The following is a 19175-nucleotide window of genomic DNA, read 5'->3' on the forward strand; positions in this document are numbered from 1 at the left end:
TCCTTGTGAGCCTAGAAATACCTGTTTTTTGCCACTAGGTTTTTGATAAATTCTTTTTGCTCCTTCAAGGGCACTTAAGTCCTAATTATAACGATCACAATGCCTTTCACCTCTAATTTCACCCTTCCTCCTCCCACTCCCCCGTCACCTTTGACAATGTTAGCTTCTGGAATTGTAATCACCATTGTAATCATTTAAATAATATTTTATTTGTTCCCTTTCTAAAGTAGAAAAATAGTCATAGGGATTTTCCAGGATGCTGTCAACAAAGTTAGTTCATTTGTGGTTTTTGAACTATTGTTAATGGTTGATAATTTTGGAAATGCGTAAAAAAGCGCATAAAGAAGCAAATAACAAGTCACATCTTGGTGTATTTCTTTATACTTCCATGTACATTCAAAACAAAATGAGAATTGGGATGCCTGGATGGCTCAGTCGGTTGTGTCCAGCTTCGGCTCAGGTTATGATCCCATAGCTCGTGGGTTTAAGCCCCACAATGGGCTCTGTGCTGACAGCTCAGAGCCTGGATCCTGCTTCAGATTCTGTGTCTTTGGCTCTCTCTGCCCCTCCCCCGCTCATACTGTGTGTGTGTGTGTGTGTGTGTGTGTGTGTGTGTGTGTCTCAAAAATAAACAAACATTAAAAAAAATTTTTTTTTAAATGGGAATTGATTTTCCCCATTCTTAAATTCTCACAGATGTGTGGTTCCTCATATTCATAACATTTTCCCTGTCCATCCCCACAGAAGCAAGTGACAGGTCGGCAGGTGGTTTCCTTTGTTAGCAATTTCACTAATTCCTTTCCGGCTCCCCATGTCTTTTTTTTTTTTTTTTTTTTTTTTTTTTTTTTACTTAGGGAGAGTGTGCAAGCAGGGGAGGGGCAGAAAGAGAAAGAGAGAGAGAATCCCAAGCAGGCTCCCTGCTGTCAGTGTGGAGCCTAATGTGTGGCTCAAATCCACATACTGTGAGATCGTGACTAGAGCTGAAACCCAGAGCCACCCAGGCACCCTATCCAGCTCTCCAAGTCTATTTAAAAAAAAATTTTTTTTTTAATGTTTATTTATTTTTGAGACAGAGAGAGACAGAGCATGAACGGGGGAGGGGCAGAGAGAGAGGGAGGCACAGAATCTGAAACAGGCTCCAGGCTCTGAGCAGTCAGCACAGAGCCCGACGCGGGGCTCGAACTCACGGACCGAGAGATCATGACTTGAGCTGGAGTCGGCCACTCAACTGACTGAGCCACCCAGGCACCCCAAGCTCTCCAGATCTTAAGCCTATTTCTGACATAGGCAATTAGGTCTGTTTGAATGTGTCTTGCCCCTGAATGCCTAATTTGTTATGAAAATATAGTTATTTTTTGGGCCCCATCTTTCAATTAATCCTCATAGCATCCATATGGGATAGGAACTATTATCCTCATTTTACCGATGAGGAAATGGAGGCCTAGAGGGATTAAGTAACTTTAAACTTAGTCTTTTTAATTTTTTTTAACGTTTATTTATTTTTGAGAGAGAGAGAGAGAGAGAGAGAGCACGAGCAGGGGAAGGGCAGAGAGAGAGGGAGACACAGAATCCGAAGCAGCTCCAGGCTCTGAGCTGTCAGCACAGAGCCCGATACGGGGTTTGAACCCGTGAGATCATGACTTGAGCCAAAGTTGGACGCTTAACCGACTGAGCCACCCAGGCGCCCCTGAACTCAGTGTTGATGCCATAACCTGAGCTCTTGCCTGACATGCTTCATGACTCTTTCAAGGAGTAGTTTATTGGGGTACCAGGTGTGTGTGAGGGGTTTAAATAGGGTTTATATAGGGTAAATAGGGCATGATCAGTAACTAATATAAAAGAGTATACTTGAGACTTTGAATATTGCTACTTCTGAGATTTACTGAGGTATCTCTTTAATTCAGATAGTCCTGGGCATAATGTTTAATTTCACTTCTGTATAAGCATGGTTTGAGTATTTTACATTGTGTCTATGGAACAGTTTAAATTAACAACACTACTTATTTTTGAACAGTGGGCCACAATACGCATTGAAAAGGGAGTCTCAAAGGAGTCGGTCCTTAAAAACTCAGCTTCTGTTGGTAAGTCTCCTTTTTCAGTTATGATGGCTAACATATCCACACTGTAAAAATTTACATCTACCAAATTTGAACTTTAAATATGCAGAGAGCAGTGCATTCTATAGGCCTAGGATCAGTCATAATTTTGTTCTTTATGCAAAATAGCAGTTGCCTGAGTTTTGAATGAGTTTTCACTGGAAAGGTGGTAATAATGTGCTAGTTCATCTATGTGTTCTTACTTCTAAAGGCACACATTTGAAGATGTCTGCCTATAGTTTTCAAGATGCAGTCAATGTTTTGAAAAAATAATGCTAATTGGACTCCTTTGGAGTTAAACCTATTTTTGAGGTTTTATTAGCACTGTAGTCTAACTTGCGGTTCTCAAAAATGTTCCTCAAAATACCCTTTCCTGCTAACGACTGATTGATAATACATGAAATAAATAATAACGGTCCCATGAAATAAGTTTGGGAATCACCACATGCTATACCTTACTTTTGGAAAGTAATATTACACAGTAACAAAGGCTCAGAAATGTCCTACAGTAAAGAAACTTGTTTAATTTTTGTTAGAAGTGAGCTGACAAGTCAGCTGAGCTCACTCGTGTATCCATTACTGCTTTGCTCTTGTTCCAACAAACTTTTTCACTTTTAGGGTAAGAATTTTAAGAATTGGTTAAGACACGGGGGATCATAGGAGAGTAGAATTCTATGGAAAGGATGACTACGAAATTAGGTACTTGATTTAATTAAAAGACTAAGCCTTCGTGTATTTTTCAAAAATAATGTGCAAACAATTTTGTGCCTATCTAATTTAGGATAAAAGATGACCAAAGTGTTAAGCACTTCACTAGAAGGAACTTATCTTCCAGAGGCTCGTCTAGGAGAAATTGTAGAAATGGTATACCACAGTGCATTTTGGAAATAAAGTATTTGAGTGAAAACATTGGCTCATTTTGTGTAAATGGATTGTTATGTTCAAATGATTGAAGCAGCTAGTAGACCTTCAAGGTGTATACTTGGACACCAAGTATTATCATCAGTAACATTTTACCAAAATTAGATATTTTTGGTGCTACACAATCCCCTTTTTATTGCCAGGTACCTTCTCTTGGACATAGCAGATCTACTAATATTTTATGTTTCTGGGTACATTTAAAAATGTACGTTATGATTACGTACTCCTTATGATTTAAGGAGACAACAAACTTTATTGCTGGTTTTTCTGTTGTACTTGGTGAGACTTTGGGCTGTCACTGATTTTTTTTTGTTGTTGTTAGTTTATTTGTTTTGAGAGAGAGAGAGAGAGCAGGGGAGGGGCAGAGAGAGAGGGAGAGATAGAATGCCAAGCAGGTTCCAGGCTGCCAGCGTGGAGCCCAATGTGGGGCTTGAACTTAAGAACTGTGAGATCATGACCCGAGCCGAGGTCAAGAATCAGATGTTAATCGACTGAGCCAGCCAGGCGCCCCTGGGCTGTCACTGATCTTGAGTGAAATTCTGTAGAGCCCTAGAGATTGGGGTATTGGTGGTGCATGTGTTGGGCCATGAATTTAAAAGGGCACAAGGTGTTTCAATTTGGTAGGTTAAGAGGATTAAAATCTCTAGGTGAGGGTTTCCTTAGCACTTTTTAGCCTAAATAGACGTGAATATGTCACTTGTTGAATTTTTTTTTTTTTTTTTTTTTTTTTTTTGTCACACATCTGTCTTTTCCATGGTACCACCAGGAAAGAATAGAAGCGAACAAGAGGAGAAAACAGAAATCATAATGGCTTAGAGTATGGCTGAAGACTACCAAATTTTCTTCTTTCATTCAGAGTAGCCGTCTTTCCTTTTAGCCATGAAATTGGGAGTGACTGTTGCAGTTATGAGTGTTTGATATCCGTAAGGTTGGTGGGGAATCCAAAGATGATGCAGATAAGGTTCCTGTGGGGAGACAGGTATCCGACCGGTCACTGTGATAAATGCTAAAGTAGGTGTATAAGCAAAGGACAACATGGGATCTAATTTAGGCTCTGATATATCCTGCTTTCGTCTCTGTTAATCCCACAAGTGTGCATGGTATGCACCTCCATTCCCATTCTGATTTACATCCTGCTTGGGTAGCCCTGTTAGAGGGTGTGTGCCCTATTGATACATCCTGCTGTTTGGAGTCAGCAAGAGGTAATATCTTAATCCTAGATAGACTGGCCAAGGGTGATGAAACACACACACTGAGCACTTGTGTGCCTGGCTGGTGCAATCTTCTGCCTTCGGAGCATCATGTCTCTGTACTGCAGCCAACAGTAGCCCGAGTCAGCGTTGAGTCGGTCAAAGTTGAGGCAAGGGTCACAGGCAGACCAAGAGCCCCAAGAGTGCGGATGTGATGTCTGAATGATATAGTGCTGATGACAGGTTTACGAAACTGAGAGGGAGAGAATTGCTAAACAGGAAAAATAGTTATGTTTATTTTCTGCACCCAAAATTCACTCTGCTGCTCTTTTACTTAATGAAGCACATTAAAAAAAAAAAATGTTTATTTTTGAGAGAGGGCCGGGGAGAAGGGGGCAGAGAGAGAGGGAAACCGGGGATCTGAAGCAGGCTCTGCACTGTCTGCACAGAGCCCGATGCAGCGCTCGAACTCATGAACCATGAGCTCCTGACCTGAGCCAAAGTCGAGGCTTAACCGACTGAGCTGTCCAGGTGCCCCGAAGCACATTTTTGGAAATACTTTTTAAGTCTCTCTTTCCAGTGAGACCCCTTTTTCAGTGTATTTCTCCTGTGCCTTTATTAGTAAGACAGCTAAAAGCTGAACCTAGAGAAATATTACCTTTGTGGTTAAATTATCCTCTTCTGTCTTTAGCCATATTCTGCTGTATCTTCTGTTAAACATCTGTCTCATTTATTGATGGAGCTTCAGATATGATCATGAGCAAGAGCTCTTTAAGAAGCTCTGTTATTGCACCTTCTTCCAGTTTTAAGGACTTTTCCTCATTGTTAATACAACCATGAAGGTAAATATTCCCCCCCCCCCCCCCCTTCAAGTAACTGTGTTATTCTGAGCATCCTGACTCAGTGGAGAATGTAGAAGTCCCCTCTACCCTAGTTTTTGTTTCCTGAGGGCTCATATGCTGGGGAGGCTAAAACAAGAGACAAGAAGGCTATTGGGTCCTTTGCTTCTCTGCATCAGCTGTGCTTTATCTCTCTAGCCTTAGGACAAATGCATCTTCTCGGACCCAGGTACGTGGTCTGATGGAGATAGTATCAACTTTTATTTTACTTTGTTGTAAATAGTGCAAAGGACCATCGACTATTAATAAGAGCCACCAACCTTGGGTGCCTGGGTGGCTCAGTCATTAAGCATCTGACTTCAGCTCAGGTCATGATCTCACGGTTTGTGAGTTTGAGTCCCACGGTGGGTGAGCTTGAGCCTGGCTTGGGTTGATCATGAGCCCTGCTTTTCTCTCTCTGTCTGTCTCTCTCTCTCTCTCTCTCTGCCCCAGGTGCGATTCTCTTTCTCTCTGTCCCCCTCTCACTTGCACACCTCCCGTCTCTCTCAAAACAAACAAACAAAAAAAAAACCACCCCAAATAAAACAATGAAACTGTAGTTTTATGCTATATTTATTTGAAAAAAAAAAAAAAAGCCCCCAACCTCACCCTTGGGTGCCTAACTGATTTGGAAGACTTCTTGTGCAATAGATTTCAAATAGTAATTAGGATTGCACTTGTAATCATTGTGATTCATTATGCCATTTTCATGACTCAAGATGAATTCCACTGTACATTGCATTATATTACTAGGACATTTTGAACAATTACCCACCATAGGTCAACAGGCAGGATGAAAGGCCCGAATTTGCCCTTGGCCTGGAGTGTCTCAAACAAAACCAATAAATAGAGGCTATGGTTCAGTCATTTTGGCACTGTTTTCTAGAATGTGGCGCTGGCCTGACTTAGCGTTATCTGCATGCCAGATGCATGCCATCTCCTCAGTCCTCCCCTTTGCCCCACTTCAGGAGGCATCACACACAGGGATCTGTGGTCACATGGCCTGTTGTTAGTGAAGCCCCGTGCTGAATTTCTCTCCTGCCCTGTGCATCTTACCCCCAGAGCCCATCTCTTCCTCCACCCAAACACACACAAAGGACAAAACGCTGTGGAGAAACTTCTCATGTTATACCTATTCAGAGAGAATTCAGGCTGCTTAACATTTCCACTGATTTTACTCTTGGAATTCTTTCTGTGAGACTTGATCAACCATGGTGATGCTGGTACAATATAGGTCACATCAATATTGTGAATTTAATAAATTCACAAGATAAAGATATTGTAAATTCAATAAAGATTTTTATTTACTATATTTATCTTTATTGTAATTTACAATAAAGATATTATAAATTCAATACCTTGAATTTATAGAAAATGTGGGATAATATTCTGTGACAGAAATTTGAGTATCGTTTTCTATACTCATTTTTGCTTCGGGCAGGCTGTTTTTGATAGTCTGTTTACATCAACTAATTGTCAACTACTATTGTCTTGGCATAAACTCCCTGAGTACAAGTCCTCAAGGATATAGAGTATAATGCATTTAAAGGGGTTATCTTGCTGATAAAATATTGGAACTTGTCTAGCTACTTGTAGAGAGAAAAATAATCCATTTATGGGATATGGAAGGATTATAGCATGAGATTTTTCCTTATCACGGCCAAATGCTTTTATTAGTCTGCCTCTATTCATAAATCTTGTGCCTGATGGTGGTGATGAAGATGATGATAATTTTCAAACATACACAAAGGTAGAGAAATAGTATATTGAACCCAACATAGGCAATATTTGTCAAGATTTTGCCACACCTAATTCATCTATGCCTTCTTACTTTCTGCTAAAATATTCAATGCAGTATAAAATTTCATATCCTTTCATGCATTTTTAAATTAAAAATTTTTTTAAATGTTTATTTTTGAGAAAGAAAGACAGAGCATGAGCAAGGGAGGGCAGCGAAAGAGGGAGACGCAGAATCTGAGCTCTCAGCACAGAGCCTGATGCGGGACTTGTACCCACAAAACACACGATCATGACCTGGGCTGAAGTCCCGTGCTTAACCGACTGAGCCACCCAGGCACCCCTTTTCATGTGTTTTTAAAAAAGGATTAAAGGGGCGCCTGGGTGGCGCAGTCGGTTAAGCGTCCGACTTCAGCCAGGTCACGATCTCGCGGTCCGTGAGTTCGAGCCCCGCGTCAGGCTCTGGGCTGATGGCTCGGAGCCTGGAGCCTGCTTCAGATTCTGTGTCTCCCTCTCTCTCTGCCCCTCCCCCGTTCATGCTCTGTCTCTCTCTGTCCCAAAAATAAATAAAAAAAAACGTTGAAAAAAAAAAAAATTTAAAAAAGGATTAAAGAATAATCAGTGCTATTATCCCTTTAATTCAAACCTAATTTTTTAATATCATCTAATATACAGTCCATATATAAATTCCCCTAACAGTTGCAAAATGTTTTTATAATTGATTTATTTGAATTGAGATTCAGTCATGGCCCACGAACTTGTTTGTTTATTTATTTATTGATATGGCTTATTGGACAGATGGAGTATAATTTTTGTTCTTGGAACAAAATAGCAGTTCTTAATAGCAGGTGATTCTGAAAAATTTCGCTTGCATACCTTGCATTTTTATCCTCACAGCTTAATATAGCTCTGTGGAAGACAAGGTTTAATTCTTTTGCTTGTTTATTTGTTTGTAAACCGTCAGATTAGTCCTCTGTATTTCTAAGCAATATAATGAAATTTAATCAACCACTTAGGAGAGCAATTTGGCACAGCTGAAGACCCATTACACGGTAGCCCCTTAATTCCACTTTTCCTAAGATATCAAACCCACCCAAACTCTCAGCATGTATGTATTAGGAGACATGCGTCAAGTGGATACCAATAGTGAAACTAGGGCAAGAATCCTGTCACTCATCAGGAGGAGAATTAATATGTGAGCTAGTTCAAATGAACTAACTGGATTTACATGAAGAGAACAAAGTATGTACATCTTAATGTTAAGCGAAAATAAAATGTATAGTGTAACATTTATTTAAAATTATTACTATACGCAGATACCATATAATTATGTAGATATATGTAGATAAGTGTAAGATATATGTGGAAATGAAATGTACTATAGGTTAGTGTTTGTCTTCTAGGAGGGAGGAGAAAAGGTGGGGAGATGGGCTTTAACTGTATCTCTAATTGTTTTCTTTAAAGAATATCTGAAGGGACGCCTGGGTGGCTCACTCAGTTGAGCGTCCGACTTCAGCTCAGGTCATGATCATGGGGTTCATGAGTTCAAGCCCCACATCAGGCTCACCACTGTCAGTGCAGAGCTCGCTTTGGATTCTCTGTCCCCCTCTTTCTGTCTCTCCCCTGCGTGCTCTCTTTTAAAAATAAATAAACATTAAGAAAAATTTACCTTCCTTAAACAAAAAAAAGAATACCTGAAGCAAATATGACAATAAGTCTCTTTTTTCTTTGTTGAACTCAAAAATTTTTTGTTAAACTTATATTTTAAGCATAAAAATTTAAAAAACCCAACCAATAAGATATTAAGAATATTAAGAATTGCTCAACTAGAGTCTTTAGTCTGATGGGTGGAAGTAGTTTTATAATAGAAAATAAAAATTTGTCTCAGGGGTGTGATTGATGGTTACCTACCTGCTCCAAAGTACATCTTCATTCAGTCTGTCCAATGCTTGGAGTTGACATTTAAACCAATGGGAATCGAAATATATTACCTTTTGGAGCTGGGATTCTCAGCCTCAGCACTACTGACATTTTGGGTTGAATAATCCTTTGTCATGGGAGTAAATGCATTGTAAGATGCTTAGCAGTATCCCTGGTCTCTACCCACTAGATGATAGTAGTGTACCCCCTAATGTGACAACCAGTGTGTCTCCAGACACTGACAAATGTCCCCAGGGGGCAAAGTCCTCTCCTGTCTCCTAACCTCTGTCCTCTCCTTTGCAAAGCACTGCTCTTAGAGAATAATGTGTTTTTCTATTGGTACCCAATATCATTAGCATAATTTATCTTAGTTTTCTAACAAATAGGCCCTTGAGGGAGCAGAACTTGATTTCCAGTTTTTGGTGGTGTGGCTGGTGTGGGGAAGGACAGAAAGTGAGGTAAGGCACGTGAACAACAGGGTGAGCAGAGAACACTGGATGGTGGGAGAGGAAGCTTGCTCCTTAAGGAAAGGTAGAAGTGAGACAAGGGACTCTTTCTGCAAACTTTGCCTCATAATCTGATGAAAATATGCTGTTTTGGAGGGAGCTTTATTTTAGAATGGATTGGAGACTTGTGTACAACTATGTACTCTAACCTCCGGAAAGGAGATGACTTAACATTTAATTCTGGCCAACCGTGAGTAAGCAGGAAGGAGTGGTTCTGGCAGGAAAGAAAGTAAAAAGTCAGATCAGACTAATGGCTTTCATTGCATTGTAAAGTGATGGGTGGGAGGAGAGTGATATAAGCCCTAAATCACAGAAAGGAAGGCTCCTAACTTAAGAAAGCAGTTAGGAAGCTCATAAAACATACTCTCTTATTTTACAGATTGTTTTCTTGTCACGTAGCAGGAACAAAGTAGGTGACATGCCCTGTGCCCAATCCCTATTTTCTATGAAATGAGTTTTGCTTTTAAACACAAATTTAAAAGCAGGTTTTAAATCTTTCTATCCCCAGCACTGTTTAGCTGTTGGCCATCTTGTTGGTGCTTTGGCTCTCTTAGTCCTAAACTCCTCAGCGGATTGGGAGAGTACCTGCATCTCAGAATTGTGGAGGTTTGAAAAAGTCAGAGAGAATGAGACTCAGGGATTCTTTGAGAGTGAGAAGATAGCTGGATCAGGTGACTGGATAGTCAACTTGAGAAGACATTCTCTGTTTAGAGAAGTTCTCTGTGACATTGGGAGGAGCAGACATCTCATCAGGTACCTATCAAATCTAAAATCCAGCTTGTCACTCTAGAAGTGTTCCCCAAACTAATCTCCCCACCTAACACCGCCCCCCCCCCCCCCCCCCCCCCGAGAAAACCCTAGTCAAAACTACAAAGCTTCTCCATTTTGTTTCTACTTTATAGACAAAATCCTGTCAATAATAATAAGAATCACCACCATTTATTAAACAATGGCTCCATTGTGCAAAATTATTTACATGAGGGAGGTCTTGGTAATTCTCTCTTAACTGATGAGAAAACAATGGGTGAAGGAGGTCAAGTGACTCCTTCAGATCATTTAAGTAGTCAGGGCAGACTGAAAAGAAAGCCCAATTTGTCTTTCCTATTCAGAATCGCATGCCACAACTCCCTGCCTAAACTATACCTTCCTTACCTGCTCCTCTGGTCAATCCATGCCTTCTCATTCTCCCTTGGAAGGTTGAGGTAACTCTTCCACAAATGGAAACTCCCTGCTGAAAGTTGGCTTCGTCGCATCTTAGGAAACACATAACATTTCAATTTCAAATCATCACCAGAATTTTTAAAGAAATGAAATCTATTAAGAACATTTAGAATTATAATAAAAGATACTATACATAAATGCCAAGCCATAATGTTGACATTATAATTGATTTGATGGCTTATTTGACAATGAAGTTTTATAGATGCTTCTCTGTTGTGGGATTTCTTGTTTAATCAAACGAGTTATGTCCAAATCAACAAAGTTAATGGGGTCCATCAGCCAAGAAGAGATGGGTTAACAGTATACTGAATGGGATGTTAAAATGTTAGTTAAACTGAAACTCTGCCTGTTAATTCTAAATGCCTGTTAGTTTCTCTGCAGTGTTGACTGAGAATTGATTACAACAGTGTCCATACTTCCCTCCATTTATGCTTCAAAACAGTTGTAAACACGTGGTTAATTTCATGACTAACATTTATATCTGGGGGTTAAAATCTTCCTCTTTTATCATTAGCATTGGTTATTTTGTAAGTTTCTAGGGAACTACTGGGGTATATAATGGTGAAAAAGGGAGTTGATTTTCTCATCTGCTTTTCTCAGGAGAACAAAAATTTGTCTCCAGTACTTGTAGCTTAGTACTTCTAGTCTTGATTACTTGTAGCTTCGTACTTCTAGTCTTGATAACTGAGAGACACTAACAGGAAAGTACTCTAAATTTAATAAGGGCCAACTTTTTCTATTACCGATATATAAGCCATATAGAAAACAGGAAAATAGAAGGTACCTTTACTTCAGTAAAGCTTTTGATTGTATCCTATTCCAAATAACAGGGTTGATAAATCCACTCTATCTGTTACCCCTCCCACGGCCCTGGAAGACCTCTCTGGTTGATGAAGTCTTTGCCACTGAACCACCGGGTAGCCTCCTTAGCACAAACCTGCAGACACGCCCTCACTTCTCACTGATTTGGAGTTGGTCTGTGATGGCTGATGAAACAGTTGAAACAAGTTGAAACCTTGTTACCACTCCATCTGGAGAATAAATGGAGTTTCTCACACTGTGTAGCAAAGGATCACTAACTAAAAGGAGGAGAACCTCTTGAGTACTTGGGCTTTGGCATAGATTTGTTGTATTGTTCAAGGGGTTGTATTGAAAGTGCAGTATCATTGACCGAATGCTCTTAGTTGGGTTTTAAATTACCTAGGAAACCGAATAGAATTTGAAGTAATCTTTTTAAAAATTTTATTTATTTAAATTCAAGTTAGTCAAAATACAGTGTAGTATTGGTTTTAGGAGTAAAACCCAGTGATTCATCACTTCCATAGAACACACAGTGCTCATCCCAACAAGTGCCCTCCTTAGTGCCCATCACCCATTTAGCCCATCCCCCCATCCACAACCCCTCCAGCAACCCTGTTTGTTCTCTGTATTTCAGGGTCTCTTATGGTTTGCCTCCTTCTCTGTTTTTATCTTATTTTTCCTTCCCTTCCCCTATGTTCATCTGTTGTGTTCCTTAAATTCCATATATGGGTGAAATCCTATATTTGTCTTACTCTGACTTATTTTGCTTAGCATAATACACTTTGGTTCTGTCCACATTGTTGCAAACGGCAAGATTTCATTCTTTTTGATACTCAAGTGATATTCCATTATATATACACCACATCTCTTTATCCATGCATCTGTTGATGGACATTTGGGCTCTTTCCATACTTTGGCTATTGTTGATAGTGCTGCTATAAACATTGGGGGTGCAGTGCCCCTTAGAATCAGCATTTTTGTATCCTTCGGATAAATACCTAGTAGTGCAATTGCTGGGTTGTAGGGTAGCTCTATTATTAATTTTTTGAGGAACCTCCACCCTGTTTTCCAGAGTGGCTGCACCAGTTTGCATTCGCACCAACAGTGATCTTGATTGTTTGGATTCGTGAGCCATCAAAGAGAAGATTGACATTCAAGATCCTTTATCCAAGGTGGATGCTCGGAAATGGAATAGAAAAGCCAGCCTTGATAGGAAAAGGCTTGCCACTTCAGAAGGGCCAGAGGCAGAGTTTTAGAGATCAGGCATGGAAAGCCAGGGAAAGTATAGAACCGAAAATAATGCTGCAGTTCATGGCAGAACCAGCATGTTCAACACACAGTGACAAGCTGCTTTGAATCACTCATCCTGGTCTCTGCATGAACACTTTACCCAGTGTTTTCTGGGTACCTGGGTTATATGCTGAACGATGCCCTCAGGCAACCCTTAGCTTACTTAAGGAGATATCACCAATATCCACATGTCCATGTGGCAAATGGGAACCAGGCAGTGCTGATGGTGTTGAATTTCACAAAAATAAATATAATTACCTCGAGTAAAGAAATGCATAAACGTAGTATGAAAAGAGATCGTTTAGGATGGGGGATGTCAGAGAGGGTGTTTTGGTGAACATGTTAGTGTTGAACCAGTTATGTAGAGGTGGATTGGGATTAACTGAGGTGACAGGGCTTTCTAAACTGGGGGAATGAGGGAATAGCTTGGACAGCAATGGTAGTGAGCTAAGTTCATAGAAGGGAACAGACATTAGAAATAAGGTTGGCAAGAAGGTGACATGAGGTTGTGAAGGGCTCAAATGCTAAGTGCTTTTGAAGTGATATAAAGGCATAGAAAAGCCTGGGTTTACTGTTTATATTGAGGGTGGTAAAGAAGAAATTCTGAAACCTGCAAAAAGGATTAATATAGTGGCAAACCAGACCTGTGAAGGTTGATTATTGAATTTGGAAAAAAAAGAAGAGATGATTCCAATGACAGTTGATTAATTATTAGAAGGTAGAAGCCATCCCTCTTTCCCTCCACATCCATAAAAGATGGAACAAAAGAAGGGCACCTGGCTGGCTCAGTCCATAGAGCATGCAACTCTTGATCTCAGGGTTGTGAGTTCAAGCCCCACATTGGTCATGGATCTTACCTAAAATAAATAAATTTAAAGAAATGTTGGAACAAAAAGAATGTTGTAAAGTAAAAGAACTGTTACATGTAAGACAGAGATTCTTAGCAAAAAATGATCATAAAACTAAACCAAGCTAGTAGGTAGATTATAATACAGAGAAGTTTTACAAATAGAATACATAGTTGGGGCACCTGGGTGGCTCAGTTGGTTAAGCGTCTGACTTCGGTTCAGGTCATGATCTCACAGTTCGTGAGTTCGAGCCCCACATCGGGCCCTGTGCTGACAGCTCAGAGCCTGGAGCCTGCTTTGGATACTATGTCTCCCTCTCTCTCTGCTCCTCCCCTGCTCATGCTCTGTCTGTCTCTCCTTCAAAAATAAATAAAAACATTAAAAGAAATTTAAAAAACACAAATAGAATATGTAGTCGAGAACTTAAGTTTTTCAGTGTGTGTTTGTCTCTATGTATCTGTTTGTGGGTCATTGGCTCCATAGGCAGAGGAATCAAGAAAGCTCTTCATCGGCTCTTTATTCTGCCAATAAGTCATGACAATCAAGCCCTCTTCACCTTTTCTCCCCCCTCTAGGAGGTTTTATAATAGCATTTCCCAGTTTTCTGTTTTCTTGCTGAAGCTTTTGGGAAAGCATAAGTTTTTGAATGAATAAGAAGGTGACAGGCTAGAGTGCCAAAGCATGCTTGGTACACAGAAGGCTGGGGAGATGGGGAGCAGATGGTGGTGGTTCCATTGTTGTTCAGGATTGGCTCTCGGGGCTCAGGGAAAGGAGAAAGCCTGTTAGAATTGTGATTAGATAGAGTCCTTTTCTTGGGTTGGGGTAGGAAGAAGCTGGTGATGTCTGGATGCCTTGGGGATGGGCAAAGTTCTTAGACAGGGACCTTCCCCTTGTATGCCAACCCCAGTGTTTTGAAAGCTCTCTTTCTGTACCTCCTCTCCTAACTTTTCTAGGTCAGGTGCCTCGTTTTTCCACTTCTCTTTCTCAGAGTTCTGTTTCCTTCAAAACTTGAGCTGACTAGAGAAGAACTTTAATTCCCTGGAGTCCTATTTTGTTTTTTTTGAAGATTCCTCAGGGAGTAGAACCCGTAGAGCCCTTATGTCTCCTGTAACTTCTGGGGACACCTGGTGAACAAAAAAAAGCTGGGATGTGGTCTGCTTTTCTGTCAGGGTCTTAGAGCCTTCACCCTGTCTTGCCTCAGCATTTCTGGAATTGATGGGGCTTGCCTGTGTGCTTTTCTGGTGTTGTGTGCTGGGTAGCCTGCACTGACTCATTTCACCTGGGAAATGGAGTGGACCTGAAAGCCCGAGGATGTAGGAAATGCCATAGACAAACTTTGTGGGTGGGATAATTTGGCCCTTTTACCTTTAAAAGGGAAAATGCACTGTCTGCAGAGGACAGCAACTTGGAGGAACATTGACTTTACAAAAAACTAAAATACTTTGGAGACAGTGCATATACATATGAAGTGTCATTCTTCTTCAAGTTATAAGAGAAAACAGCATTATGATTTCTGGTATCACTTTGCAACCAGTGGAATTCTGTTGGCTTACACAAAGAGGAAATTGATAATGAATTCTAGAGACTATCTTTAAAAGAAAGAAAGAAAGAAAGAAAGAAAGAAAGAAAGAAAGAAAGAAAGAAAGAAAGGAAGAAAAGAAGGAGGTAAAAAGGAGATTAAGACTGGACAGAGAGTATAAGTTTTGGCTATGAGTAATTAATAACATTCACCTACTTGGTAGAGTATGTGCAGTACTTAAAGCCTTTGCAAGGATTAAGTGTATGTCCCCTTTTCCCCAACTGTGGTAAGTTTTTTAGGTTGTTATGTTAGAGTATCAGGCATATAGATCACTTCCTTTCCTTGCCTCTGTAATGACATTGGTACAAATCTACACAAATAAATGAGCATCTTCATTTTCAATGGCTCAAATGTTCCCAACAGTCAGTTTATTTGCACCCAGTGGCCAATCCACATGACCTCTCCAGAACAGATTTCAAGTGTGTGAAGCCAGCAGGCATTGTGAAATCCCAACATGTGATGGTGTTCAGCCTTTGATGTTCATCTGACATTCTGCACAACAAGCCTGTCACCAGTCAGTAGAGAAGCGTGTGTCTCAGGGTATATATTCAAGGAGAGAGAAAGACAGGTATTTTGTAATCAACAAAAAGAACTAATGTCCTTTTTTCCCTAAGGAAAGCCATTGCTTTGCCATTCTGTCCTTACCCCCATAGGAAAAGCCACCCATTGTGTCCTTTAGAATAAGCTTGTTTTAGAAACTTAGGAAAGCCATTTCATGAGTTTGATGTAACTTCGTCTTTTTTTCTTTTTTATATTAAATGTAATTTATTGTCAAATTGGTTTCCATACAACACCCAGTGCTCATCCCAACAGGTGCCCTCCTCAATGCCTATCACCCACTTTTCCCACTCCCACACCCCCATCAACCCTCAGTTTATTCTCAGTATTTAAGAGTCTCTTATGGTTTGCCTCCTTCCCTCTCTGTAACTTTTTTTCCCCCCTTCACCTCCCCCATGGACTTCTGTTAAGTTTCTCAGGTTCCACATATGAGTGAAAACATATGGTATCTATCTTTCTCTGCCTGAGTTATTTCACTTAGCATAATACTCTTCAGTTCCATCCACATTGCTACAAATGGCCATATTTCATTCTTCCTCATTGCCAAGTAGTATTCCATTGTATATGTAAATCACATCTTCTTTATCCATTCGTCAGTTGATGGACATTTAGGCTCTTTCTGTATTTTGGCTATTGAAAGTGCGTTATAAACATTGGGGTGCAAGTGCCCCTATGCATCAGCACTTCTGTATCTCTTGGATAAATTCCTAGCAGTGCTATTGCTGGGTCATATTTTTAATTTTTTGAAGAACCTCCACACTGTCTTCCAGAGCGGCTGCACCAGTGTGCATTCCTGCCAAAAGTGCAAGAGGGTTCCCGTTTCTCCACATCCTCTCCAGCATCTATAGTCTCCTGATTTGTTCATTTTAGCCACTGTGACTGGCATGAGGTGGTATCTCAGTGTGGTTTTTATTTGTATTACCCTGATGGGGAGTGACGTTGAGCATCTTTTCATGTGCCTGTTGGCCATCTGGATGTCTTCTTTAGAGAAGTGTCTACTCATGTTTTCTGCCCATTTCTTCACTGGATTATTTGGTTTTTGGGTGTGGAGTTTGGTGAGTTCTTTATAGATTTTGGATACTAGCCCTTTGTCTGATATATATTTGCAAATACCTTTTCCCATTCCGTTGGTTGCCTTTTAGTTTTGTTGGTTGTTTCCTTTGCTGTGCAGAAGCTTTTTATCTTCATAAGGTCCCAGTAGTTCATTTTTGTTTTTAATTCCCTCGCCTTTGGAGATGTGTCAAGTGAGAAATTGCTGCAGCTGAGGTCAGAGAGGTCTTTTCCTGCCTTCTCCTCTAGGGTTTTGATGGTTTCCTGTCTCACATTCAGGTTCTTCATCCATTTTGAGTTTATTTTTGTGAGTGGTGTAAGAAAGTGGTCTAGTTTCATTCCTCCGCATGTTGCTGTCCAGTTTTTCCTGCACCATTTGTTAAAGAGACTATGTTTTCTCCATTGGATATTCTTTCCTGCTTTGTCAAAGATTAGTTGGCCATACTTTTGTGGGTCCAATTCTGGGTTCTCTATTCTATTCCATTGGTCTATTTGTCTGTTTTTGTGCCAATACCACACTGTTTTGATGATTACAGCTTTGTAGTAGAAGCTAAAGTCTGGGATTGTGATGCCTCCCTCTTTGGTCTTCTTCTTCAATATTACTTTGGCAATTAGGGGGTCTTTGTGGTTCCATACAAATTTTAGGATTGCTTGTTCTAGCTTTGAGAAGAATGCTGGCACAATTTTGATTGGGATTGCATTGAATGTGTAGATTGCTTGGGTAGTATTGACATTTTAGCAATATTTATTCTTCCATCCAGGAGCATGGAATGTTTTTTCATTTCTTTGTATCTTCTTCAATTTCCTTCTTGAGCTTTCTATAGTTTTCAGCATACAGATCTTTTATATCTTTGGTTAGGTTTATTCCTAGGTATTTTATGATTCTTGGTGCAATTGTGAATGGGATCAGTTTTTTTATTTGTCTTTCTGTTGCTTCATTATTGGTGTATAAGAATGCAACTGATTTCTGTACACTAATTTTGTATCCTGTGACTTTGCTGAATTCATGTATCAGTTGTGGCAGACTTTTGGCGGAGTCTATCGGGTTTTCCATGTAGAGTATCATGTCATCTGCAAAAAGTGAAAGCTTGACTTCATCTTTGCCAATTTTGATGACTTTGATCTCCTTTTGTTGTCTGATTGCTGATGCTAGAATTTCCAATACTATGTTATACAACAGCGGTGAGAGTGGACATCCCTGTCATGTTCCTGATTTCGGGGCAAGGCTCTCAGTTTTTCCCCATGGAGGATGATATTAGCTGTGGGCTTTTCATAAATGGCTTTTATGATGGTTAAGTATGTTCCTTCTATCCTGACTTTCTCGAGGGCTTTTATTAAGAAAGGATGCTGAATTTTGTCAAATGCTTTTTCTGATCAATTGACAGGATCATATGGTTCTTATCTTTTCTTTTATTAATGTGATGTATCACATTGATTGATTTGTGAATGTTGAACCAGCCCTGCAGCCTAGGAATGAATCCCACTTGATCATGCTGAATAATTCTTTCTATATGCTGTTGAATTCGATTTGCTAGTATCTAGTTGAGAATTTTTGCATCCATATTCATCAGGGATATTGGCCTGTAGTTTTCTTTGTTTGCTGTGTCTCTGTCTGGTTTGGGAATCAAAGTAATGCTGGCTTCATAGAATGAGTCTGGAAGTTTTCCTTCCCTTTCTATTTTTTTGGAACAGCTTGAGAAGGATAGGTATTATCTCTGCTTTAAATGTCTGGTAGAATTCCCCAGGGAAGCCATCTGGTCCTGGACTCTTATTTGTTGGGTGATTTTTGATAACGGATTCAATTTCTTTGCTGGTTATGGGTCTGTTCAAGTTCTCTATTTCTTCTTGTTTGAGTTTTGGAAGTGTGTGGGTGCTTAGGAATTTGTCCATTTCTTCCAGGTTGTCCAGTTTGTTAGCATATAATTTTTCATAGTATCCCCTGATAATTGCTTGTATTTCTGAGGGATTGGCTGTAATAATTCCATTTTCATTCATGATTTTGTCTATTTGGGTCCTCTCCCTTTTCTTTTTGAGAAGCCTGGCTAGCGGTTTATCAATTTTGTTTATTTTTTCAAAAAAACAACTCTTGGTTTCATTGATCTGCTCTACAGTTTTTTTAGATTCTATATTGTTTATTTCTACTCTGATCTTTATTATTTCTCTTCTTCTGCTGGGTTTGGGTTGTCTTTGCTGTTCTGCTTCTGTTTCCTTTAGGTGTGCTGTTAGATTTTGTATTTGGGATTTTTCTTGTTTCTTGAGATAGGCCTGGATTGCAATGTATTTTCCTCTGAGGACTGCCTTCGCTGCATCCCAAAGCGTTTGGATTGTTGTGTTTTCATTTTCATTTGTTTACATATATTTCTTAATTTCTCCTCTAATTGCCTGGTTGACCCATTCATTCTTTAGTAGGATGCACTTTAACTTCCATGCTTTTGGAAGCTTTCCAGACTTTTTCCTGTGGTTAATTTCAAGTTTCATAGCATTGTGATCTGAAAGTGTGCATGGTATGATCTCAATTCTTTTATACTTATGAAGGGTTGTTTTGTGACCCAGTGTGTGATCTATCTTGGAGCATGTTCCA

General features: G+C 39.9%; 1 protein-coding gene across 3 annotated transcripts in view; it reads left to right on the forward strand.

Moving 5' to 3' along the window:
- GPAT3 (glycerol-3-phosphate acyltransferase 3) overlaps positions 1 to 19175 on the forward strand; it is a 62507-nt gene that overhangs the window by 6836 nt on the left and 36496 nt on the right. For all 3 annotated transcript variants that reach the window (XM_078445966.1, XM_078445964.2, XM_078445965.2), the window contains exon 3: positions 2015 to 2081. In XM_078445966.1, the coding sequence (XP_078302092.1) occupies positions 2015 to 2081 (67 nt within the window). The remainder of the gene's footprint in view (positions 1 to 2014; positions 2082 to 19175) is intronic.

This window comes from Panthera onca, chromosome B1, assembly GCF_046562875.1.
Source record: "Panthera onca isolate mPanOnc1 chromosome B1, mPanOnc1 haplotype 2, whole genome shotgun sequence".
Taxonomy (NCBI): domain Eukaryota; kingdom Metazoa; phylum Chordata; class Mammalia; order Carnivora; family Felidae; genus Panthera; species Panthera onca.